This window comes from Trichomonas vaginalis, chromosome V (assembly GCF_026262505.1).
Source record: "Trichomonas vaginalis G3 chromosome V, whole genome shotgun sequence".
Classification (NCBI taxonomy): Eukaryota; Parabasalia; order Trichomonadida; family Trichomonadidae; genus Trichomonas; species Trichomonas vaginalis.
In genome coordinates, this window is record NC_067207.1 from 26828342 (window position 1) to 26853443 (window position 25102).

The 25102-nt window shown below is 32.0% G+C and overlaps 8 protein-coding genes and 2 pseudogenes across 10 annotated transcripts, besides 3 other annotated features; 7 read left to right on the forward strand and 3 right to left on the reverse strand.

Annotated features, from left to right (window-relative positions):
* Positions 1-1362: 1362 nt before the first annotated feature.
* Positions 1363-2014: a mobile genetic element.
* Positions 2015-2740: 726 nt separating this feature from the next.
* On the forward strand, positions 2741-3121 carry TVAGG3_0409420 (vacuolar protein sorting 55 family; the record flags this gene model as incomplete). Its single annotated transcript, XM_001319269.1, has 1 exon — positions 2741-3121. The coding sequence occupies one exon, from the start codon at positions 2741-2743 to the stop codon at positions 3119-3121; it is 381 nt and encodes a 126-aa protein (XP_001319304.1).
* Positions 3122-3518: 397 nt separating this feature from the next.
* Positions 3519-6258, reverse strand: TVAGG3_0409430 (RH04127P family; the record flags this gene model as incomplete). The annotated part of the gene is made up of 1 exon (XM_001319268.1): positions 3559-6252. The coding sequence occupies one exon, from the start codon at positions 6250-6252 to the stop codon at positions 3559-3561; it is 2694 nt and encodes an 897-aa protein (XP_001319303.1).
* Positions 6259-6896: 638 nt separating this feature from the next.
* Positions 6897-8374, reverse strand: TVAGG3_0409440 (glycosyltransferase family; the record flags this gene model as incomplete). The annotated part of the gene is made up of 1 exon (XM_001319267.1): positions 6980-8356. One exon carries the CDS (start codon positions 8354-8356, stop codon positions 6980-6982), a length of 1377 nt encoding a protein of 458 aa, XP_001319302.1.
* A 519-nt stretch (positions 8375-8893) lies between these two features.
* TVAGG3_0409450 (GTPase protein) lies at positions 8894-9607 on the forward strand (the record flags this gene model as incomplete). The annotated part of the gene is made up of 1 exon (XM_001319266.2): positions 8915-9505. One exon carries the CDS (start codon positions 8915-8917, stop codon positions 9503-9505), a length of 591 nt encoding a protein of 196 aa, XP_001319301.1.
* Positions 9608-10144: 537 nt separating this feature from the next.
* On the forward strand, positions 10145-10468 carry TVAGG3_0409460 (1-phosphatidylinositol-3-kinase protein; the record flags this gene model as incomplete). Its single annotated transcript, XM_001319265.1, has 1 exon — positions 10145-10468. The coding sequence occupies one exon, from the start codon at positions 10145-10147 to the stop codon at positions 10466-10468; it is 324 nt and encodes a 107-aa protein (XP_001319300.1).
* Positions 10469-10683: 215 nt separating this feature from the next.
* TVAGG3_0409470 (1-phosphatidylinositol-3-kinase protein) lies at positions 10684-10971 on the forward strand (the record flags this gene model as incomplete). Its single annotated transcript, XM_001319264.1, has 1 exon — positions 10684-10971. The coding sequence occupies one exon, from the start codon at positions 10684-10686 to the stop codon at positions 10969-10971; it is 288 nt and encodes a 95-aa protein (XP_001319299.1).
* Positions 10972-11553: 582 nt separating this feature from the next.
* Positions 11554-11588: a mobile genetic element.
* A 659-nt stretch (positions 11589-12247) lies between these two features.
* Positions 12248-13665, reverse strand: TVAGG3_0409490 (phosphoprotein phosphatase protein; the record flags this gene model as incomplete). The annotated part of the gene is made up of 1 exon (XM_001319263.1): positions 12728-13654. The coding sequence occupies one exon, from the start codon at positions 13652-13654 to the stop codon at positions 12728-12730; it is 927 nt and encodes a 308-aa protein (XP_001319298.1).
* A 60-nt stretch (positions 13666-13725) lies between these two features.
* TVAGG3_0409500 (UV excision repair protein RAD23 family) lies at positions 13726-14473 on the forward strand (the record flags this gene model as incomplete). Its single annotated transcript, XM_001319262.1, has 1 exon — positions 13740-14450. The coding sequence occupies one exon, from the start codon at positions 13740-13742 to the stop codon at positions 14448-14450; it is 711 nt and encodes a 236-aa protein (XP_001319297.1).
* Positions 14474-17602: 3129 nt separating this feature from the next.
* Positions 17603-25102: part of a mobile genetic element that runs on past the window's edge.
* Positions 18677-20280, forward strand: TVAGG3_0409520 (annotated as a pseudogene). The gene has a single exon. A coding segment is annotated over exon 1 (1604 nt).
* On the forward strand, positions 20657-21192 carry TVAGG3_0409530 (annotated as a pseudogene). The gene has a single exon. A coding segment is annotated over exon 1 (536 nt).

Genomic DNA, 25102 nt, shown 5'->3' on the forward strand with positions numbered 1-25102 from the left:
TATAATATACACATGTTCATGTAAAAACTTTTTTCCAAAATCCTCAGGAATTAAGGGATTTTTGAATTTAAAGAATTTTTTTCGAATTTTTTCGAAAAAAAAATATTTTCAGAACAGCTTTAACGGCTAAGATTTAGGATAGGGTTGTTAGATTCCCGACGATAGGTGTCTTGGAAGATTTGCCTGGTGTCATCATAGTGTCTTTAAATCAAAAATTTTATTTTGGAGTTAGTTTTATTGATTTTTCAATAAAAAACATTTCTAAAACAAGAAAATAAAACGATAAAATATTTATATTTTATATAAGGATCTTATATATTTAAAATAAATATCATTTTATTTTTTTCATTGGTGTCTGTCAAACCATAATACACTATTCAAAAATTCAATGTGTCTTGCGGTTTCAAAAGACACCTTCAAATTGAACGATAGCACAGACACTATTGAATTTTACCCATTTTATTTAGTTTTTACCCTTTTTATTTTTAAGAATTAATGACTGAAACAGCCGTTTTGCTATGACCTCAATCACTTTTATTTATTATTTTAAATATTATTTAATTTTATTATTTGAATAGGCCAACTTATATTTGAGAAGCTCAATTTGAGACCACTTAATACATTGAAATATCATAAATATTGAAATATTAAAAAGTGTATTTCAAAATATTGAAATTATAAAAATTTATAATACTGAAATTGAGACAAATTAATAAATTCAATGTGTTTTTTTTGAAATAACTCTCAAATATTATTTTTTTGTTTATTTAATGATGAATAAATATGATTGCTTTAGTCAATCATAAAAACTAATTTAAGTTTAAAATAATGAAAGGATAATTTGATCGTTTTTTAAAATACAATTATTTTTGATGATTTGCAAGAATCTTTGAAAAGAATATAATATAGGTTCTATTTTTGTAAAATTTATCCAAATCATGTATTACGAAAGAACCAAAAAGTGTGTTTTGTGTTTTGTTGTTGCGTGTTGGATGCGGGATCCTGTTATTTCCGAAATCGACAAAAAATTTGGAAATTTAATTTCTGAAATCGAAATTATATTAATGTTTTTAATATTCTTATATCAAAAGGATTAAAGTTCATTAAGAGAAAAACAATTCTTCTTCTTCAATCTATTGGCGCATTTATTTCTACACGCCAATAAGGAAGGGAAAATTATAAGACACCATGGTGTCTTCAAAACGCTAATTTTTGATATTTTTAACAACCCTAATTTAGGAACAATGTTAAGTATCAAAAAGAAAGGAGGTCTGATATAGACAACATATATCGTTGAAGGTTGAAAAAATCTCTAATATTTGAGCCCAAAATTTCAAATTTTAATTTTTTGAAAAAAGAGGCCACCTGTATGTACGTTTATTTGAGAGGAGGAGGATTATATTTTTGAAAGGGTGAAACATTATGAATATGTTAATTATATAATAATATGTATTATTATAAAAAGAAAAAATAAAGCACGTTAAAATTTTTCTTTCTTGATTTTTTACAAAATCTACTTAGAATTATGCAAAATATGACTAAATAATTATAAATTTCAAGTTAAATTTTAATTTTGATAAATAATTTAAATTTCAAAATATCAAGTTCAGTTCGACTATGTATGTAGTAATTCCTCAATAAAGTGCCAAAACCCTATTAAAATATATGAACATTTTCAACATTTTAATGTTTTTATTTAAAAATTTGATGGAATATGAGCTTCAAACAATTATTATGTAAATAAAAATAATTAAATATATGTATTTATTCGTATTACAACCGTAGTAAGTCGATTCTTCCTTTCTTCTACTGAGGTTTGAATTTGATTTCGAATTGTAAAGAGATTCAAAGGGAAAATACTAGCGGATAAAAACTACCTCCATGAAAGGGTCATAATGGAGTCAAGTTGTATTTTTTGATATTTTTTGCTTTTCGAGCCTAAATAGGTAGCCAAGATAATGCCTAAAAATAAGGTTCTAAATTCTGAAGTTTACATGATCCTCTCGTGTGCACCCTTAAAACTAAATTTGATTTTTCGTAAAATTTTTTCAAAATTCATCACTTTTTGAATGAACCGATTTTTCAATTGTTCATTTTATTCAAGAGAATTGTTTTACTCAAGAATGTAAAATAAAATCTAGAAAAGTGACGGGATTATTCTGTCATCGAAAATCTTTTCTTTGATTCTTGTATTTACCCAACATCTATGTTAGTATTTATTCCTATAGTAGCAAGAGTTTATGATGTTGTATTATTCAGTTCATTGGTTCTATGTTTCATGTGATATCTTTATATTTTTTAATTGATTTGAAAATGAGTATTATTGGCGTTTGGATGAGATCCTGTCACATATTACTCCCTTTAAATATATAATAAGATTTTTTTTTAATATCGTGTCTTTGAAATTCAGGATTCCATATCCTAAACAAACATTATATAGATATCATGGTTGCAATGACAACACAGCAATAAGCATATAAATAATTTTATTGAAAATTATTTTTATGAGAATTTTAGATTGATCGTCTTTCTATTGATTTCTGAACTATTAGTAAAAATTCTTGTCTAATTACAGACTTCTAAACTAAAGTTCCAACAATTTTTTTCGGCAAAGGTTTGTTATCGACTAAGATTTTCAATATATTTTGATTCTATACAGGTATATAAGAATAAATTTTTAAAACGGTGAAAATTATAAAAATTTGGATTTTCCGGTGATGAGAAAAAATTTGACATTCAAATGATTCAAGCAGCTCCATACATCGCGCTTGGTGTATTTCTTGCAATAGAACTTGCCTTAGTTATTATCAGTTGCGTTCTTGATAAAAATGCTTACGCCTTAATCATTATTGTACCGTTATGTTTCGCAATAATTTGCCAGTTCCTTGCAGATTCATATAGTGACGGATATCATGAGGAAGGGCTTCTTACAGTTGATACAATCAATTGGTTCTTCGGTGTTGCCTTTGCAGCAAGCATTGGAATTCCACTTATGTTATGGCACGATAAACTCATTAAGGATATAGGATTAGGTTTAACCCTTGGTGCAGTTGTTATTCAGCTCATTTCATACTGGGTTTTCAACTGCTTGAAGAAGAAAACTGATGAGGATGGATTTTGAACTCCTTTGAGTTATTAATTTTATTGTTTCTTTCTTCTAAAAATGTATTTCATACTTAATATCTATAGTTTTCAATACTTAAATCGTTCTACTTTAAAACGATAAAAATATCAGATAAAATTATTTACTGTTGAGCAAATTATTGATTCAGATCATAGTGCATGAATAGGTGAATACGTAATGTTGCAGAAAATAGTTAAAATGAATATTCGGAAAATATATATCACAAATAGCAAATCAAAATCTTTAAAACTACCAAAATAGTTATTTTTGAAATATTGTATATTACCATTGACTTAATATTCAAACAAATTTTTCAAAGGATTTAATATATCATGAAGCATGTGATATTTACTTGATTTCGTGAACATTTGTAGATTAAAATATCATATTTTATTCAAATAATAAAATAACAATAATAAAAGTTTTAAATAACATTATATCCGCTTTGTCATTCTAGTTTTTGGTTCATACATGAATGCACCATCTGACGAATCACTTTCTAATGCACTTTCTGTTGATTCATCTTGAAACTCGCTGTCACGTTGGTATCTAATTAAATTTCTTCTTCCGATTTTTCCGAAATTAGTTCCAGCAGATACTGGTGGAGCAATTACTTGATGTGTATGAGCAGTTGATAGCTGGGAAACAGCATCTCTAAAACTACTCTCGATCTGTGATAATGAACCTGATATAGCCCTGGAAATTGATGCTGATTGTTGTTGGAAATCCATCGATAATCTACTCATTTCACGATTTTGATCTGAAACTAAATTCTTGAATCCTTGTGTAATATTCATGATATCATTTGATTGTAGTTGCATTTTATCAATAATTTGGTTGCATGTGTTGTCAAATTGGTCAGAAGTCTTTGATGCTTTGGATTTTGACTTAGATATTCTTGATGAAATTGCGGGGGATGATATGACATCCATTGGAGATCCTGGATATAAAGGATCTGTCCTCTGATATGGCATTCCAAGCGCAGATTGCGAGATTTGCAATGGTGTTGGTCTATCCTGCATTCTCGATGATATAGGAGCAGGTGGAATGGATAATGGTATGGAATCTGGAAGGTCAGATGTGTTTCTAGGTATTGCTGAGAAAATAATTTTTTCATCAAATGAATAAAAGGGAATTCTGTTATTTGAACACGCGCAAACGAGATCACTAATAATAAGATTATTAGATCTTGATGTTGGCCATTGAGAAAAGCAAACTGTTGAATATTTATAATAATTTCTATTTGTGATTGGCTTAATGTTAGTATTTGAATTTGTATAACTATTCTCTGCTTTTTGTTGTATTGACATTAATTGTTTTTCAAATTCTTCTTTTTGACGATCTATTTCTTTAGTATTCTTTTGCTTCATTTTATCAAGTTGTTTTCGATGATCTTCTTCCAATTTTTCAATCTCTTCTTCGTGTTCTTCTTTAATTGAATTAATTTGTTCTTGATTTTGTTTCTTCAGTTTTGTCACCATCTTCTTATGCTTTGTCATCAACTGATCCAACATTTCTTTGTTTTGCATTTCTTGTTCGGATTTAAGATTTTCAAACTCTTCATTAAGATTATTGAGCTTTTCTGTCATTTCAGCATTTTTCTGTTGGATTATTCGTTGATTTTGTCTCTTAAGTTTATTAATTTCTTGTTGATGCTGAAGGTTAATTGATTGAATTTCTTCTTCAAATTGGTCTTCAAGATCTCTTTTATTTTGGTCATGACTATCTGATAGAGCTTTGATTTGACGTGATTCATTGGCCTTTGAATTCATTTTCTTCTTTAATAATTTAATTTGTTCTTCGTATTTCATTTTCATTTCAAGAATTTGATCTTCATATTGCTGTCTAATATCATCTGTAGTTTCTGTTGATGTTAATGATGATTCTTGGTCAAATTTGTGTTTTTGGGATTCAAATTTATTGTTTTCTTCCTTTAAAGCATTTTCATGGTCAGAAGTTAATTTCTTGATTTCGGAGTCAAACTTTTCTTTGAGTTGTTTAATATCGTTATTGTTTTGGTCAGTTAATTTCTTTTTCTCTGAATCATGTTCCTTTTTAAGATTTTGGAGTTCGTTTTCATGCTTATTCTTCATATCTGTTATCTCATTTACAAATGATAGTATCAAATTGCTTTTCTCTTTCTCATGTTCAGCTTTAATTTTATTAATTTCATCTGTTTGCATTGATAATAGCTTCTTCTTGGAAATTTCATGCTGCTCATTTAATTTTTGTATTTCTTGTGATTGTTGTGATTTAATTACTGCAGAATTGTTTTGATCTTCCTTTAATTTATTTAATTCTTTAGTAAATTGTGATTTTTGAGCATTCAATTGCTTTTGGAAATTGTCATTTTCTTCTTTTAATGCTTTTTCATGATCAGATTTCAGTTGAGCGATTTGTTTTGAATTTTCTTCTTTAATTGTATTTATTTGTTTTTGAATTCGTTCTTTTTCAGCTTGTAATTGAGCTATTTGACCATTTAGTTCATTTTGTTCTGCAGCTTGCTGTTCCCTTATCTTATTAATATTATTTTGATGATTTTCAATGAGTTCTTTCATTTCTTTGAGTTGTTTTTCTTGTACATTATTGATTTCTTTATTGTTTGTATTATCTTTGTTGAGTTCATCGAGATTTGATTCAAATTCAAATTCAGCGCCAGATTCCTCTTCCTCTTCATAATCTTCGTCTGTAGGAGATAATCCAAGTGATGTCGGTGGTAAGTCTTGTTTTACTGGGGACTTTTCTTTCTTAGTTTCTTCGTTATTTTCTGAAATTGCTTTTCCTAAAGCAGCAGTTGGACGGAAAGTTTGAGGTGATGATTTTAATGCTTCTTTTTTAGCTTTTTCCTTGATAAACAATTGTTTAAACTGCTCATCGAGAGGATGATCCCATAAAGATTCACCAGTTCGAGAATTAAAATAGAAAGGATCACCCGTTCCATCTTTGCGCTGGTAAATTTTCCATCCAGCAGGAAGAGGAACTGTCAAAGCTTCACGAGCAATCCAATATAAATCTTGATCAGTTTCTGGATCAGCTCCGAGCCACTGAGCATATTCAGCAATCTCTTCATCTGTCGGATTATTGCCTAAATTAGGATCCTTCATTTCAATAAACTCAGAAGAATCCATATTTAGATGTGAAAAAAAATTATACGTTTATTTTGTGATAGGATTTTATATACAAAGGTGCCTATAGATTGCTACTAAAAGAATATAGATCGATTCTTCCATTTTTGCCTTCTGTCTTGATGGATACATCATTTGAAAGCAGAATTTCCGCAATTAACTTCTTTTTCATTCAAGGCATAATGGTGTACATCTTCTCCATATTTTCCCTCTGTATTTATATATGCATCACTTGATTGTAAATGAAAAGGCTGCAATTCAAAGAGCAGTATCTCCATTTCAATCTTTGTGATGATATATGTGTCATGTGTAATACAAATTGCCATAATTCCTTGTGAACTTTCACATTTGGCAATTCTGGTAGTCGTTTTCCCGTCTGTATTATTTGAATTCCTTTATAAACTATTAAAAACTCTTAACAATTACTATAATCGCAGTAACATTCTATTTATCAAATGTATTGAAGCTTTCAAATAACTTTTCCCATTATGGTATCATATTTTTTGAAAATTGAACTAATTTGAGCATACAAAACTATGAGATTCATAATATCCAAAGCAATATTAATCAAATGAATAGAGAATTGCTATTAGAAAAGAAAATTGATTCAAAATGATAGCAACATATATTCTTTATTAAATAAAAACAAAACAAATAATATTATTAACAAAAACAAATCTATATTAATAGTTTCTATAATTAAAATGAAGATTTAAATTTTCTTTCTTTTTCATTTCAAACCATAAAGGATTTTCTTAGCTCCGAAGCATTTGTCAGCAATAGCAAAATAAGGATTTGGATATTGCGACATAACTTTCAGATGATAGTCTCCAAACTTCTTCACGCGTTTATATTCACTGGTCTTACGCTTGAACAGTTTAAAATTCTTGGCCGAGTCATAAATGGAAGAGTCGAATAAAAATCTTGCACGTTTTTCAATATCATTCCTCCATTTTCCGTTTTCAGCAACATATACTACTTCTGATATGGCCACCTTAAACGAATCTAGAGATATGTTCTTTACATCTTCATGAATTTCATTATTATTAATTGAAAAGATGAAAACGCCTAAAGAGAAAGCAGCAGCAATGGCTGGGTTATCAGGCTTCTTTCTACTAAAGAAAGCAACAACAGAATTAGGCTGCATGTAAATTACATTGAAACATGAGGAACCTGGAGCTGAAACATATACTTTTGATGATGCAAGAAGCCTAGAAACTCCTTCTAAATCTAATAAAGTGTCAGGAGGATACTCTCTCCAGTCATATTGCGGATATGTTAATTTTGTATAGTTAACTAGCTCTTCTAAGTTTAATACACAACCCCAATTGCCTTTTGGCTTATTGATAATTGTGTAAAGAGTAGGTTTTATCGAGGAATAATTGTATTTTTTGTAAATAATGTTGTGGAGATCAATCCACGATGCAAATAGTGAGTTAATTCCGAAATCACTAACAACAAGGTGTAAGTCTTTCACGTAAATCCACTCGTTAGTGAAGGAATGAACATGGTCAGGGTCAAATCCGATGAATTTAAAGAAATTTTTGGCTTGCTTCTCTCCAAAATTGACGAATATCTCTGCATCTTTGAAATATTCGCTTGGTAATGATATAATTCCGCAAATCATATCTTGAAGAAAGTGGCCGAATTGAGAATGATAGGAAAATCCTGCAATCACCTTATCGTATTGTATGAAGGAATGATTTTTAGGACCTGGTTTGCCCCAATAAGCGAACTTTCTGTTAGGTTCAACGAAATATCCATGGCAATTAAAGCCATCTCTCGTAATATCAACATCTCTAAAGTGGTAGTGAATTGCTTCTTGTAATCCAAGCGAATATTTATCCATATAATTTCCAACGTCATATTTACCGGCATTTCGAGTAATTACGGCTCTTAAATAGTAATTGTTTTCTTTAAGCATTGTGTAGTTATGAAATATTTCTAAATTTCTTATTAAATGAAATGGAGATATTGCACTAGCGTGTGCCATCCATGCTTGAAAGTAAATATTGAAAGCAAATGGTTCGAACAATGAAAATGTGATAATTGAAAGCATTAAAATTATGGCTTGGACATGAGATGATGAAGATCCGTTGAATTTCATTGAGCGACCGGATAAGGCGTATCGTCAAAATTTAAATTTTTAGTAAAAATTTTGGAATCATTTTATGGTATCTTGATAACCTTATCGAAAAAATACCTTTTTGTTGTATAAAAGTCAATGGAATCGATTGAAGGATCAATATCGTAAGATTTGATTCATTTCTGAAGTTATTTATATACAAAAATATACCCGTATAGATATAATTGTCATGAAATTTAAATATTTGATGATTTCTAGGAAACACAAATTAAAATCCATATTTTTTGGATCATACTTTCACAAATGAGATATCTGTGTAACAAAAATGCCTATGTGCACGGAAATTTATATGATTTTATTGTAAATGGCCATCATACTCCTTGCGATATGATGATTCATTGTGTTTATCTGCTATGCGAAGAATTTTTCACATTAAAATAATGTTTTATTTATGTTTATGCCAGCAGTGAAGATTAAACTCGGAAAAAATGTTTTCTCGGAGTTAGTATTTCTTTCAAAATTTGAGGACTTTTGATAATTCAGTTTCTGTAGAATTTCTGAAGTTGTAAATTGGCTCAAATGGAAGGAGGAAGAAAGAACGCATCATTTAAACTTATTGTGCTTGGTGATAGTGGTGTTGGTAAAACATCTCTAGTAATTAAGCAATGCCAAGAAACTTTTAGTTATCAGCGCGCTCCTACAATCGGAACCACACATATTAAAACCGTAATTCAAATTGACGACTATGATGTAGAGCTTAAAATTTGGGATACTGCAGGTCAAGAGCAATTTGCTGCTTTAGTACCGATGTATGCAAGAGGAGCTCAAGTTTGCATCTTTGTAGCCTCTCTTGTTGATCCTGCATCCATTAAACATATAGAAAACTGGCACGAAAGACTTAATACAGCTGGAGAAAATCCTCCTTTTATTGTCGCAATAAATAAGATTGATATCCCTACAGATGCTTCAACAACCATCGACCAAGTTAGAGAGGAATATTCTGAAAAGTATCCGAACATGTACTTTGTCTCAGCAAGAACAGGAGACTGCGTACACGAACTTTTCGCAGGTGCTGCACAAGAAGCTCTGAAAACTCTTAAATTAAAAGAAGAAGATGTTAGTGTTAACATTGCTGAAAATCAAAAGCCAGCAAACAAAGGCTGCTGTTAATGATATTTTTTTGTCCTATTTATTTGTTCATTTATATTGATAAATTATTACATCTATTGTTTTATATAAATAGTTAAATTCTAGAAACAAAAAAGAACAAAAATTGATCTGAAATATTGGTTTTCCATAAACAGAAGCGGTTTTTAATTAATGATTTGCATTTTCTATGATATAAATATGTTAAATATGTGAATTTTTAATCCGAAATTTTTATGAGTTTTTTTTTTATCATCAGATATTATTTTGCATTCATAAACTCTATCGCCACTGAATGTCTCCCAGAATGGAACAAAGTTCCCAAGTCAGAATGTGATTGCAGAACTTTGACCGAAAAACTGCAGCAGTGGAAATATGGTCATGAAATTGGGTCTTTCTCATAACATAACCATCTTCATTTACAGTAGCATAGTATTAATTAATGATTGTCCGATAAAGTGCGTATCCCATCTTGTTATACATGGTTTGAGATGGCCTGTCGAATAAATCAACAAATTTTGATTTAAAACATTCATCAGATGGGTATTAGCTCACCTTTGAATCCAATACTAGTGTATTTGTGACAATAGAAACTAGTATAATCTCTAATATGTGAATGATTGAAAGCATTATGTAGAAAAGATACTCTTTACCTCAATTAGTATGCTGATTTTCAACTCTCTTCTTAGCCCTATATCTCCACCAGACTTGAGTAGCCAAACTGAATTTGCGAGAATTGTCATTTTCCCACCGCAATCAGCTCATCCTTCAACAATTTTCCGCCAAGAAAATCTCATGCTATCACCAAAGAGCAATAATTCTTCGTTAAATCCATGCCAAAGGCTTTACCACGATCCTGCCCATTCACAAGGTCCTGCTAAGTCATCATTCCTCAAAGAATTGAATGTTACAGAGACTCTTAATAAAATCAAAGCAATTTCTCCACTTATGGAGCTTCTAACCATTCAAAAAAAAGCATTTATATAATAATTATTATCATTGTCTCACAGATCCAGGTCTTATGCCCGCATTGTTCAGATCTGTCAACTTGGAGTCAGATGAAGAATCTCGTGATATCGTAAATGCCTCAAAACACGAAATCCGTTCGATGTTGAATATGCCAGTTCATAAATAACTCCGATAAAAAACCTATTGATCCTAAAATTGAATTGTTTTCAGAGTTCCTTACCGCTTATTCCATCATGACGTACCTTTTGAAGTTCGGAGATAGGCATGACAACAACATTATTGTTATTAGAGATGGTCATTTATTGCATATTGACTACGGATTCATCTTAGGTGATGTTAATAAGTCTTTTACGCCACCAGTGAAATTATTCAGAGAAATGGTGGACATAATTGATCCGGAAAATGGTTTACAGGAGATTTGTGATTGGATTTGCTCCACTTTCAACTCATTAAGAAACAGAGCAAGACTAATTTTAGTTCTTATCGAATTGATGTTCACTGCTCCTCTTGAGTGCTTCTAACAGAATCCAATGCGTAGATTATCACAAGTTGAGAACTCTCTGTTGCTTAGCTGCAGTAAAGAAATAATTTAATGTCGTCTGCACCGACGATTGATGATGTTAGGTCTGTATGTTTTCCAATCTTTTTATAGCTTCGAGCTTCACATAAATAAGGAGAATATAAATTATGAAGATTTATTTCTGTCATTTTCTTTGAAATCTGAATATAATTTCCATTCATTTCGAATGTATTATCTTCAAAATGGCATTCATTTGCAGTAGGTGATCCTGAATTAATATTAAATAAATTAGATGCTTTGTTTCCTTTGAAGAAACATTGACTTACTGAAAGTTTAACAGAATCAGCAAGAAAGAAAATTCCACCATTTGAAACTTTGTTATCAATAACATTACAAAAATAGAAATTTTGTGTTTTTAAAATTAAGATAAGCTTTATTTATCTCCTTAAATATTCATCTTTTTGAGATTTTCATATATCAATATATTTAGCTATAATATAATCTATCTACCTGATTTGGAATATCCAAAAAAGGTTAAGGATTCGTTGATTTTGAAATTTTTTCATTTTTTTTTTCGAATTTTTTTTTTGAAGGAGGTCTATCGTCTTTAGGGCACCCTTAACCTTTACTGCCATTTTTTTATGTTATCAAAATAACAATGAAAATTAATTAAATTTCTTGTATGGCTTGGGAATTAATTAAACCAGTAGTGGTTCCACACGGGATATTGAGTGTTAATCAATGGAACAAGTAGAGAAAAATGCATACTAGTGTGACTCACTGAAGCCGCGATTAAATCCAGAATTAGCCTAAGTTGTATGAATATCATAATCTAATTTTGATGATAGTATAATATTATTAATATTTAGAGTATAAATCATTATATACTATCTGTATTACAATATGTTTGATCTATAATTCACAATAATGTTTAATATTAGGAGAATTCAATTGAAAATCTTATTATATAAATACAATTTTTCGTATTAAAGATTATACACATGTATATTTCACATTACTATAATCAAACATATCACTAATTTGCCTTTAGCAATAGTTTAACATAAGGATATAAAATATTAGATGTTTCAATCCCCAAGGAATACGAAAACTGCTTTTAATATTTTAAGATAACAAATGTAGATAAAAGCTTCAATGTTTCAAAAAAATTAACATATTGAGTGAGATTGCATCGAAAAATGATGCATATAGCTGCTCATATCTCAATATAATTGATAAGGTAAGTATTAATGTAGACTTCATATGTGATTTTAGTTCTCTAATGAGGATATACGTTTTCATTTATAACCAAAGCTGGTATTATTGCTGATTTAATAAAGTAAATATTTGTAATATGTATGTTTAGGGTGTTAAGAAACTAGCAATCATACTTTCACGATAAAATAATATTTCAAATAATAAAAATGAATTTAAGAATTTTATATAAATGCATATGAATATATATTAAAAATAACGACTTTTGACCGATTTATAAAAAAAATCCTAAAATTTCAATAATATCATTTTTCTGCTTTAAATACATGCTTTATAGCACTTTAAATAGATTTTATTGGCATTTAATTCTTAAATTATTCTCATTTCGCCATAATCTTCCTTGTTTTTCAAATTGTAATTCTAATTTCCCCAGAAATTAACTAACAGTCTTACACACACCTTCCATTCCATTTACAAACGACCAACTTATTAAAAATTGTAGGTTTTCGTAAATAATTTGGGAAATTTTTTGTGAATTTGAATCAAAGAGGAGAGAAATTATTGAATACTGTATCGTAAAGTGTATCTTCCCATGTTTTTGGTCTAAATTTTGTAATTTGGATCTCTGTTGGAGAAATAACTTCAAGAGCAGCTCCTTCGTGGAATCCGCCCACATAACTGGGCGCAGAGAATATAGTAAGGACTCGTTTATCATGGTTCCACTTAAATCCCGAGTTGACCGCTTCGTGTCCTCGAACAACAAATTTGAGATTATTTTTCTCAATAAACTTGGCAGATATATCAGGTCCCCAGCATTTTCCACCTTCTCTTATAGCTGGCTGAATACCTGGCGCCTCAGATGGATCGTTCCACATGATTTCTTTCAAAATAGGAAATTGTGTTGGAGGAGCAGAGCCTGTATCGGGTATTGTTCGTGTAAGTTGGTCTAGTTGCTCAATTGTTTCGAGAAATGGCGTTAATCCGCCGTGAACGCCTAAAATATTGTTATCAATTAAGATCGCAATAGGAATTGCCATAAAAACATCAATGAAAACACGCCAAATGTTGTAATCTCCGTAGCGTCGTAAAATTTCATCGTAAAATCCGTATGTTGCAGTCATATTGTAACCTTCGTGATTTCCACGAACAAGATAGAACGTTTCTGGGAATTTAATCTTGTATGCAAATAGTAATACTATTGTATGAACTGATTTATCACCTCTATCGACAAAATCACCAACAAAGCAATATTTTCCATCTGTTGGATATCCAAATATATTGAAAATCTCGAGTACATCATCAAAATCGCCGTGTACATCTCCTAAAAGAGTCATAGGTGATGTTGTTCTGAGAACATTTGGTTCATGCTTTAATATAGGATATACTTTGGAGCATACGAGATTTACATCCTCTACAGTAGGATCTTGACCTTCTAAAATTCTTTGAATAATAGAATCTATTTCATTCATGAATTTTTTTTACAAAATTTTTCGACGATTATTGTAAAGTACCATATATTTTTTTTCTTATTCTTGAGAAAAAAAAATTTAAAAAATGCAAGGTAACCTTGAAATTAGATCTATAACGGGCAATAAGTTTGTTTTCAAAGCTAACATGAAACATACCGTTCATGCTCTTAAAAAGGTGTTATCTGCTAAGCTCCAAGTTGATCAAAAAAATTTACATTTTATTTTTCATAAAAAAGAACTTCCCGATAATACGACTGTAGAAAAAATTGATATTAAACCTGATAGCTACATTATATACTACGAATCTCCAAAATCAAAGGATGATATTGTTAAATCTCAACCCCCAACTCCACCGCAGCCAATTGTTGAAGAACCTGCCCAAGAAGAAATGATTAAAATTGATAATCTAGAAATTGAACGCTCAAGATTCGACGATTACGTGGCCTTTTTACATAATATGGGATTTCAAAAGAATCAGTGCGTTAGTGCGCTTAAATTTACTCATTTTCAACTAGCATATGCTGCTGATATCCTTTGTACTGGAAATATTCCAAAAGAATTTTCGAATAGTGAATTTGAAAAGAAATTTTCTGTTATTCTTGACAAGCTACGCTCTAAAAAACTTAACCAAGAAAGGATTGATCTTATTTCTTCCAAATTCACACAAGATGAAAAGAAATCTATCAGAAACTTGATTGAACTCGGAATTAGCGAAGATCAAGCTATTCAGGCATTTATTGCATTAGACAGAAACGAAGCAGTTGCTACAAACTTATTAATTTCTATGTTAGAATAAAAATTGTATATTTGTTTATGAAATCATTCATAATATCATAATTTTAGTTACATACAAAATCATTGTATGAATATGAGATTGATTGTTTCATTGGAGTCTGTTTACTGATTCAGAATTTCTGAATTTCTGCTTAGTTGATTTTATCTCGAAATATGATTACAATGATCCATAATTATTTCTTTGTTGCTGCGTGCAATATATTCTTTCCCTTATATAAAATCATTTCATGGCCAAACTAGAGATGAAAGCTTTTTATTCACCTTTTGGACCTGAAAAAAGAGTTAAAACTCTTTTACTGTATGGTATTCAAGTTTTATCTCGTGACTTGCTTAGTAGTATGATAGGGAGGGTTGTGTGACTTTTTTTGTAAACGTAAGAATTCATGCAATATCGAGTGATTTTGTATCATTTTTTTTAACATATGAAGTAAAAAATGTATGATTCTTACGGTTTTTATTCTTACGTTTTTGAATAAATCAAGATTTAAAAAATTTTCAAAATTGTAAGACATTTACACTCAGCCCAAACATAATGAAATAAAAAAAAAAAAAAAAGGTAGTGGGGCCTCCAGGCACTTCGTGCCCTCTAGCCCTGAAGATGTTTAGTATAACTTTGTCCGGACAAGTAAGGGTCTATCGTCGCTACAGGAAAAGTTACAGGCGTTCCAAGGAAGTATACTTTGAGAAGCCTTTCCCCGTTATAGAATGAGATAGGACGGTTATTTTACAAAACTGACAACACTTTGACCGAGTAGTTTTTTGTGCTGAACAAAAAGTGTCATATAAACATCTGCCAAAAACCGCTTTTTAACTTCACTTAAAATGCCACGTAAGCTACGTAAGAATATACGTAAGAGGAAGAGAGCATTGAAACATCCAATAGTAAAACTGACACCACAACAACAGTTGCAACAACAAATGATGAATGACCCCACTATGTTGCAACAAATGTCAAGCAACCCTATGCTTTTAAACCGAGTTATTGGTGCACAGAGTGGAGGTTTAAGAGCGGCACTTTTAGCGAAAATGGCAGGCTATGGTGGAGCTGCAGACGGAACAGCTTATAACCCTCAAAGTCAAATGAATTTGAGTTCACTCAAAAATCAAATAACAGATGTCAAAAAGTCAAACATAGACATACAGAAACAAAATAAGTGAAAACGAAAAGAAACTAGAATATGACAGACACACAAAGAAACTCAATGAGTTAAACGTAGAGAAAAAGAAGAAAGAAGAACAACTGAAAGAACTAAGTACAGAGGAATATGCGAAAAAAGTGTCAGAAAAAGCAGCAGAAGTAGCAAAAATGGAACAAGATGTTATAAATTTGAAAAACCATACTACTCAATATAAAGTACTGAAAGATGAAGAGATAAAACAAAAAGCCCTGAAGACATATATGGATAGCGATGAGTATAAAAAAGAAGTTGAAGCAAATGTAAAGGCAGAAAAACTTTTACAGTTGCAAAACCAAACCGTACAGTATGAAAACTTAGCACAAGAAAATAAAAATAACGACGCAGCCATGCAAAAGGCAATGAAAAGCGCAGAATATATAAAAGCTAATAATGACTGGTTAGATGCCCAAGCCAACGCCAAAGCAGCCCAACTTATAGGGTCAATAAGGACAAAAATACAAGCGGATGAAGACAGTTCAAATGAAGCTTTAATGAATGCTGACTTTAAGAACGCCTTCGAAGCTCTTCATAGTAAGGTGAAACTAGTGAACGACTTCTCATCTGGAAAGAAACTGAAGTCTGAAGGTTTCGACAAAGAGTTAAGAGAAGTAGCACAAAATATGACGAAAATAACAGATGCAGCAACGAGACAGGCAGTTCAAAGTGCCTATGACGCCGTTAGAGCAACTGTTGTGGAAAGTCAAGAAAAAGAGTTACAACAGACCAAAACAGACCTAGTAAATGCTTTCTTAAAAACGAAAAGTCAGGTAGGACATTATGCTGCAGATGGAACATATGTGCCAGCTGGTGGAACTTATATACCAGCTGGTGGAACTTATATACTAGCTAGTGGAACTTATATACCACCAAACCCTCCAAGAGAAGCACCTGCACCAGGACTACCTAAAACATTTACATCGTCACATGGACACAGACACAGGCATGCACCAAAACCAACACAACAACCAACACAACAACCAACAGTTCAAAACACTGCACCACAACCAACAGTTCAAAACACTGCACCACAACCAACAGTTCAAAACACTGCACCACAACCAATAGTTCAAAACACTGCACAGCAACAACCACAAACAGAGCAAGGACATAAAAGAAGTAGAGAACAAGGAAACCAAGAATTCTTAAAAATGCTTAAGGAAAATTATGGTTACCCAGATACTCTTGACTTTAGTGACAGATATAAAGAAGCTATTAGAAAGTTCAAGGAAGGAAATACTGACCCGAACCTATTTAGCTTTATGGTTCAGCACCAAATGGGATATAATTTCAAACCTGGAAAATACAAGCTCGCTAAGGGATATGATTTAATAGCATATCATCCAAATGACATGACTGAATTTACTCCGAGATATTTGGTGTCAGAGCTAAATGATAATTCAACTCTCTTCATGAAACGCGTAAAAATAGAGACGGAACGAAAGAAGAAAGGTTTATGAGTCCGGATGACTTAGATAGGGAACTTTTTAAAAACGGTCTCGGAATATATGAAATGCCAGCAGATGAGGTACAAGAAACTCCACAGGAAGAAGTTCAGATACAACCAGACATGGAAGAAATAGTTCAGCAACAACAGCTAGAAGAGCCTGAAGGAAACGAACAAGTCCCTCCTTTGGAAACTAACTTCACAGAACTAGATGAAGATTTGGAACAGCCGAAAAATCTTGACCCTCAACAAGTGTATGCGGGGAATATGGAATCTTTCCAAGAGTCTAAGAAAAATTCGGCTGACATAGTAGAAGAATATCGAAAAATGTTCGCCGACATACAAAAGACTCCAACATCAGATGAAAATATCAGCATAGAATGGAAGTACTGAAAGAAAATGTACGCAAATACAAACAATCCTTTTTACTTACGACCATATAACGTTCAATCTTTGGCTGAACTCGGTGAAAATAAAAGGTTAAATTTCACCAAAACATATAGAAATGAAACATTGTTTAAAGTTCATTCAGAACCTAGCCAATATGGAAACAAACCTACTTTTGTTTCTGCAGACTATGGAACTACAATGAGATGGGGTCATAAAGCTAATCCGGATAGGTGGTTCATAAACTTACAACCACAATTCCAAGAAGTTGTAGACGCAATGGAAGTGAATGGTGAACCAGATATAGCTGGTATTTTCAGCGCGGCTTTAATGCCATTGAAAGATATGAAAGATGCAGATATTTTGAACCAGTATGAAATGAACATGGCTGATGGAAATATAACACCTGACGTTCTAAAACATTTATCTCAAAGAACTACACAGAACCATAAAGATGGTATATTTGGTGAAGAGTTTAGAAAGAAAGTTAGGGAGAGAGAAGGAAGAGAACCTATTGTACATGACCTTGCAAACGAAAGTTTGCAAAATGTCATAAAAACTTACTTTGCAGACAATGAACCGAGAAGGGATGAATATTTAAGAAAACTCAAATGGACAGTACCAAATGAAATGTTAGTATTGAAAAACATGTTCCATGACAAAATAAAACCAACTACAGAAATAAATGACGCAAGACTGAAACGTTGGGTAAAAGCTTTCCCATTCACAAAAGATATTATTGGTAACATGGAAAGAAAACCAGAATGGCTACAAAAACATATATTTGGAAACGAGCTTATTCCATATGGACAAGCTCTGTTTGAAGAGCTTGAACCGGAAACTCAGGAAAGAGTCATGCAAACAATACGCGAAGACTCAAATACAAACTATGACAAAATCTTTCTAGGATATAGGTTACCTGAGATGGGCGACCAGAGCCCAAAGGCAAAAAGGACATGGGAAATTTACAACATACTAGGTGAACATGAGGCAAAGATGCAACAACTTGAAGCAGAGGGCAAGTTACCAAAAGCGACACCAAAGAAGAAGAGTAGAACAAAGTGAAAGTAGTGAAGAAGTAACTTCATCTAGTGAAAGTAGTGGCAATGAAGGAAAAAGAAGAGTTAAAAACTCAGTCAGGAAGAAAGTAAAGCTTGGTACGAGTGGGTTCTATTATGATATATAAATCCAACTATTCTATATTTTTACCCATATGAAATGTACGCCGCTCAGAATATAACGCCAACAGTTTTGGATGCCATGAACGGAAATGTTTCCGAATGGTATAACGAATGCGACAATGCCATTAGAAGGTCAGAAATAGTTCCTGGAACTTACGAATATACAACTGCTGTTTCTTATGGAAATGTAGGTGAGTTTGGAGAAGGTTCTTCAACAACAGTAGATATTGCTTGCGACAGGTTTCATATTATTTCTATTGACAACTCATTCTTATACGTGGAACAAGACATTGAAATAAAACCTTCTGCCAAGTTGTCTGACAAGAAAGGTTGCAATGGAATTTTCTATGTCGGATACCAATATGCTCCAGAAGTTTTCATGGATATAAGATATATTCTAACTCTGACTTAGTTCAAACAGTAACATGGGCAAACTATGAATGGTTCGCTTTGAGAAACTCAGTACAACCACAAGCTAGAGAACAAACAGACCAGTATGCAAATATTGAGAAAATAAGAAGACTTGACCCTAACGTTCCAGGAGTTTATGTTAACCTTTCTGGTTCAGATGGAAATGCTGCCACTAAAGTAAAACTGAAACTTAGAGTTCCTTTGTCATCTTTCCTCATCTTCAGGTTTTTAAGATACTTGCCAAACTGGGCAGGAAAAATTTCTATTGAACTTACTCCAAGCAAAAATAACTTAGTCATTGCACCAACACAAGACCCATTCAGCATTACTGTAGCTGGAACTGGTGGAGCCAAGTTCTGTGACTTTTGCAAAGACAAAGTTGACTTAGACTTTGGTTTCTCAAACTTCAACAATGAAGTAAACTATTATTTCAATGCTGCTGGAACTGCTTGGGACCCAGTTAAGTTTACATGCGAAAAATTTGAATGCAAGAGAATAGAAAGCAGACTTGCAGTCTATATGTTGGACCCAGATATTTCAAATGCTTTAGCTGCCAAATATATTGCAGTTCCACTTATGTTCCCTATACACCAAATATCTGTCAAAGACTTTGCAGGTGAAGTTGGAAACCAAAGTGCTGACCCAGGTGCAAGAACAGATATTGCTTTAACAACTGCAATGAAACATGCAGATACTATGTTTGTACTGTTCAGACGAACTATAAATGACTATTCTTGTTTCTACAACCCCGGTATTAAATATCATATAAACATAGATGGCAAATATTATCCAAGAGAAGAATATTCTACAGTTGAGGATATGAGGTCATACAACTTGACATTAGATGCTATGAACTTTAACAACAACTTCACAACAACCATTAACCCTGAAATGCAAAGTTCTATTATGCCATATGTGAAAGTATGGACTCATACAGGAGGTCAAAAAACTCAATATACAAATGGAGACCGTTCAAACTTTTGGCTTGGCATTCCATTTGCTGACTCAGAAGACTTTATGGGTGGTATTTCAACTGTTGGTACTGTACAAATACAATATACTGGTGACAGAGACGGTCCAGATGAACTGAGAGCAAAGAAGTTTACAAAACCAATAGCACTTTTCACGGAAGATGCTCTTTTGAAGATTCGTTCGATGAAACCTGCTGGGGCTCCTCAGATTGGCATAACGACAGCTTCCATCGAGCAGATTTTGGCAGCAGGTCAGTAAGTTGTTCTTGAACTGACTTCTCTCCGTCAAATATTGACAGTACGCCAGTTTTGACATAATATTGTAAGATAAACTTACCTTTAGAAATATCTGTAAGTTTTGAAGTTATATTTTTGTCTGCTTCAAGAACTTTCACCATTTCAGTTATACCAACTTTCTTTGCTTTATGGAAATATTTTGGTTCAGCAAATATTGCTATTCTATAACATTTTCCATTGTTTGTATAAAGAACTATTCTGTCAATGTATTTGTATTGTTTGTGTGTGTAAACTTGTTCTGCTTCAATTCAAAGAGATATCCGAATACGTCCATCTTTTTATTCTAAGTAAAATGTCATTTCCGAAAAAATAGAAGCGTGAGTGTTTCAAAAGGTTTAATGGCGGTGGCAGATGTGAAGTTAAATTCACCAACTCAAAAAACAGTCAAAGTGTTGTTGTCAATGTCAAAGACAGAGATGTTGAAGTGGGGAAACCATACGAGGACGAAGATGGTATAACAATTGTTCCTGTAAAAGAAAACCAACATATCCTGAAATTAGCAGAGACTTAAGTTCTGTTGCAGATATTCGAAACGACTACCAACAACTGAAAGACAAACTTCAAACTCAGGAGAAGATTTGTCAAGCTTTAAGTATAATGTTAAACTTGGTCGAACACAACCCTGTAAAAGTGAACTCATATGTCATTGCACCTCATGAAGTTTTGAAAGAACTATTGAAACTTTTGACAGAGGCAGACGATATAAACATCAAAGAAATAGAACCCGACATTAGTTGCTGTGGTGTTTCATATAATGTCATTGACAAGATATTACGTTATGAAAGGAGGTGAAACGTTGAACTTAAAATATAGTTTCCCAGACGTCATAAAAATATTTGACGACCACAACATTTCATTAAAGTTTATTTGCTAAGTAAAAATGTCAAAACTTCTTGAAAGATGTTTGAAGAAAAATAATAGACTTTATTTCATTGTAAAGGACTTTACACACTTTTGAACGATATGAAAGACCCTGTTTTGTTTGTTCGTGTAGACAAAGGAAAGTTTCTATGTCTTTACAAAATATTTGAACTTCTTAGACAGAGAACTTCAAGAAACGTCATGTGAAAGTTTAGATGAATTCTTCTCCACTTTCAGAAAAACTTTTAAATATATATAAATGGCAGAAGATATAATGGTTTATACTATTACGACTAAAAACCCTGAGTCATATAATTCTATAACAACAAACTTACAAAGTCCTCAAGGACGATATTGTAAACTAACCTTAAACACAATGACGACTAAAGCCTGTTTTGCTCTTTTGACACCAGAAGACTTTATTGTTGTGAATGGTAAAAATACTCCTTTGAAGATACTTACTCAGATATACCACCAACAGGTTTTGTGACTTATTTAATACTTTAAGTACAGGTGTAACATGTGCTGCAACTAGAGCAGGTTTCATTATGTTTGGATGTCCGACTGAGTTTACTATAAACGATATGAGTATAATACAAAACTATTTCTGGTTTTTACTACCAACAGTTTCCTATAACAGGAAAAGGTGTCATACAAGGAATGTCTATTCCATTGACATTAAGCACACCAATCTTATATTGTTTCAAACTTAGGTTCAAAGTGTTATTCGAATGTCGACAGAAACTATTTATGACCAAAAGATACTTATGCGTATAAACAATACTTTCTCTGCTGGTTTGCCTATTGTTCATTCGAATGCAGAATTTTCAACCTTAGTGAACTCAAACACTTTGGCAAGTATAACGTTGACATTAGTTGACGCAAACTTGTTCCTGTAAAACTTTATGTCCTATGTATTTGTCAATGACGGCAGAAAGTTCGAATTGGAAGATGCAACTGGGTGAAAGTATTGTATTACAAGAACAACTTCAACAACAAATAGCTCAAGAACAACAAATGCAACAAATGCAACAACAAAGTCAAGAATAAAAAAAAATATTTTTTTTATTTTTATAAAAATGTACAGAATAGATGTTTCAGATTTTTATGACTTCCAAGCATCAGAAATATGTGTCCATTTCGAGACTATAACAAAGCAGTCGAGAATTTGAAACGTTTAGTCATTTATGTCGACTCTGCCCCAGAATGTTATGTTATGAAAGAATGGGATGTAGTCTTTAACAAACCTAAAGCGACAATAGTTTCAGAACAAGAATGTAGACAGAAACTTAAGAAAATAAAAGTCGTACAAGTTGGCATGAAGATGTTAGATGCTTGGGATATCTTATTGTCAAAGTTAGAAGATTTTTTCAGTTCGAGGTATAAAGTTCTATACACCTTCTCCAAACTTCTATTCTATCTTCACTGGATATAAATACGAACAAGTAGAATGGAAAGAAAATATTATAGAAGCTTGGTTAGACCATGTCAAAGAAATTATATGCAATGGAAACGAAAGAGTCTATGAGTATATCTTATGTTGGTTTGCAAACATCTTACAACATCCAAGTGCTAAAAATGAAACTGCTCTCATTATTAATTGGAAAACAAGGAACTGGTAAGAACACATTCTTTACAGATATTTTGTGCAAACTGTTAGAGGGCTATTCGAACCGAATATGACAAACATAGAAAACATCTGCGGTAAATTTAACTCCTCAATAGAGAATATGAAACTTATAGTTTGCAATGACTTCAAAGTATAGATACAACAAAAGTTTTAAACTCAGATGCTTTGAAGAGTCTTATAACAGACAAAGTTGGAGTTGTTGAAAGAAAATATAAAGACCAAAGAGTTTGTGAAAATGTTGCAAACTTCATTATGGTTTCAAACAATGCTGTTCCGATGAAGTTAGAAAGTTCTGACAGAAGATATGTAGTTGTCAGAACGTCAGATTCTCATATGCAAGATACAGAATATTTTGACGACTTAGCAGAAACTTTGACATCTGACTTTTACAACCACTTGTTCTCATATTTCATGACATTAGATATTTCTAAGTTCAATCCAAGACAAATTCCACATACCGAAGAGAGACAAACATTGTTAGAAGCAAACAAGAGTGTATATGAACTGTTCATAGATGAAACTGACTTTGTGTCATTAGATGAAAGGTCATTGTACGATTCGTATAAACAATATTGTCAAGAATATGGTTATATGACAGCTTCTAAACGAACATTCTTGGCAAATGTCAAAAGTCTTTTAGACGTACAGAATGGTGTATATACAGAAAAAATTTTTCTGAGTAAATTTTTAAAAAAAAATATTTTTTTATCCGATAGAAAAGATGACAAAATTCATCTCAGTAAACAAGTACATGTCAGGACTAAAGAAGAACTAGACCCATTCACATATTTGAATGTTTACTTCTACCATTTTGAAAAGTCTTCATTCAGCAAAGTTTGGAACATCGAACCAGTTAAGTTTGCTATTGTGACTAAAAATGGTGCGAAATTTGAAGACTTAGACATAGAAGGTTTGTTAGCAGTCAAAGAAAGTTTTGACAGAAGGTTCTCAAACCTTAAAGAAGCAAAGCATACAAACTTGTTATACCTATATGAACCAAAGAAAGCAGACGACTATGAATATTATGAGTCTAAAGTTGTAGAAGTTCAAGGTAAATTGGGTAAAAAGATTTTAGAGTCTAAGCCAGTGTTACTCCTAAAGAGGAAGAGAACATTGACATTGACCCAGAAATGTTCTAAAAATAAAATTTTATTTTTACATGTCAAATTTCTTTTTCTCTGGAACTGGTTCAGGTTCTTTCTTCTTCTTCTTCTACTTTCTTTTCTTTCTTTTCTCTCTTCTTCTTTTCTGGTGGAGTTATGTCAAATTTGGCGCAACCATATTTATGTAAAAGTTCTTTGTCCTTTAATAGCTCATCTATTCTGTTTTCTATTTCATCTTCAAGAACAGCGCATGTGTCTTCTTTGCATTCTAAGAAGTTTTGTTGGACTTCATCTCTCCAAGAGGCGTCACCTCTGTCAACAAGTCTGTCATTGACAAATTTTAAGACTGCTCTGCTTAATGTTTTATGGTTCTTGTCATATTCCCAGAAACAGAACTTTTAGAACAAATTCACCTTTCTTGTTTACACTATGTAAGATTTTATGGTCGACCAGAACAGATGTTGTTGCTGTCGAAAGCTTGTCTCGAATATAGATAGCGAAATCGCTAGACATTTTCTAAAAGATAAAATTTTAATTTTTCTAAAAATATGTTAGAAAAAAAGTTTGCTGACATTGACAAGAAATTTGAGAATGTTTAAAACAAGAAAAGAGGAAGTTAGAAAATGCTAGATAAAACCTATACATGAAAAGTTCTTAATTTGCTCAGAAATGGTATAACAGGTTCTAATTGCACCACCTGGGTCGGGTAAGACTTTCACTTATCTTAAATGGCTGCACAACAACAAAGAACTAGATGAGAAGAACCCATTCTATGAGTTAGGTTGTTTATTTGTAGTACTTCTGGTCAATTTGACCAAAACGTCAATTCGTTCAAAGATATTATAAAGAAGTCTAAGTTAGTATGTATAAAAGACTGCTGAGTTGTTAGATTGGAATAAGAAGTACCAAAGAAGAGTTTTGAAGTATAATGCTATAAATGAGTATATAAATTCTAAGTTTTAAAGACCCAAATGAGGAAATGCAGAGAATATTAGAGAAGAAACACTTCAGAAACAAAACAGAAAAGAGATAGAATACATTTCGAAGAATTGCAATCTTACGATTGGAAGACATACCCTCATAGATGTTCTTCTTATCTTAGATGACTTTTGCTTCTCATCCTTTGCTTAAGAATAGAGAACAAGGCATGTGTCGAATTCTTAAGAAGCTCGACACTTTAACATCTCAGT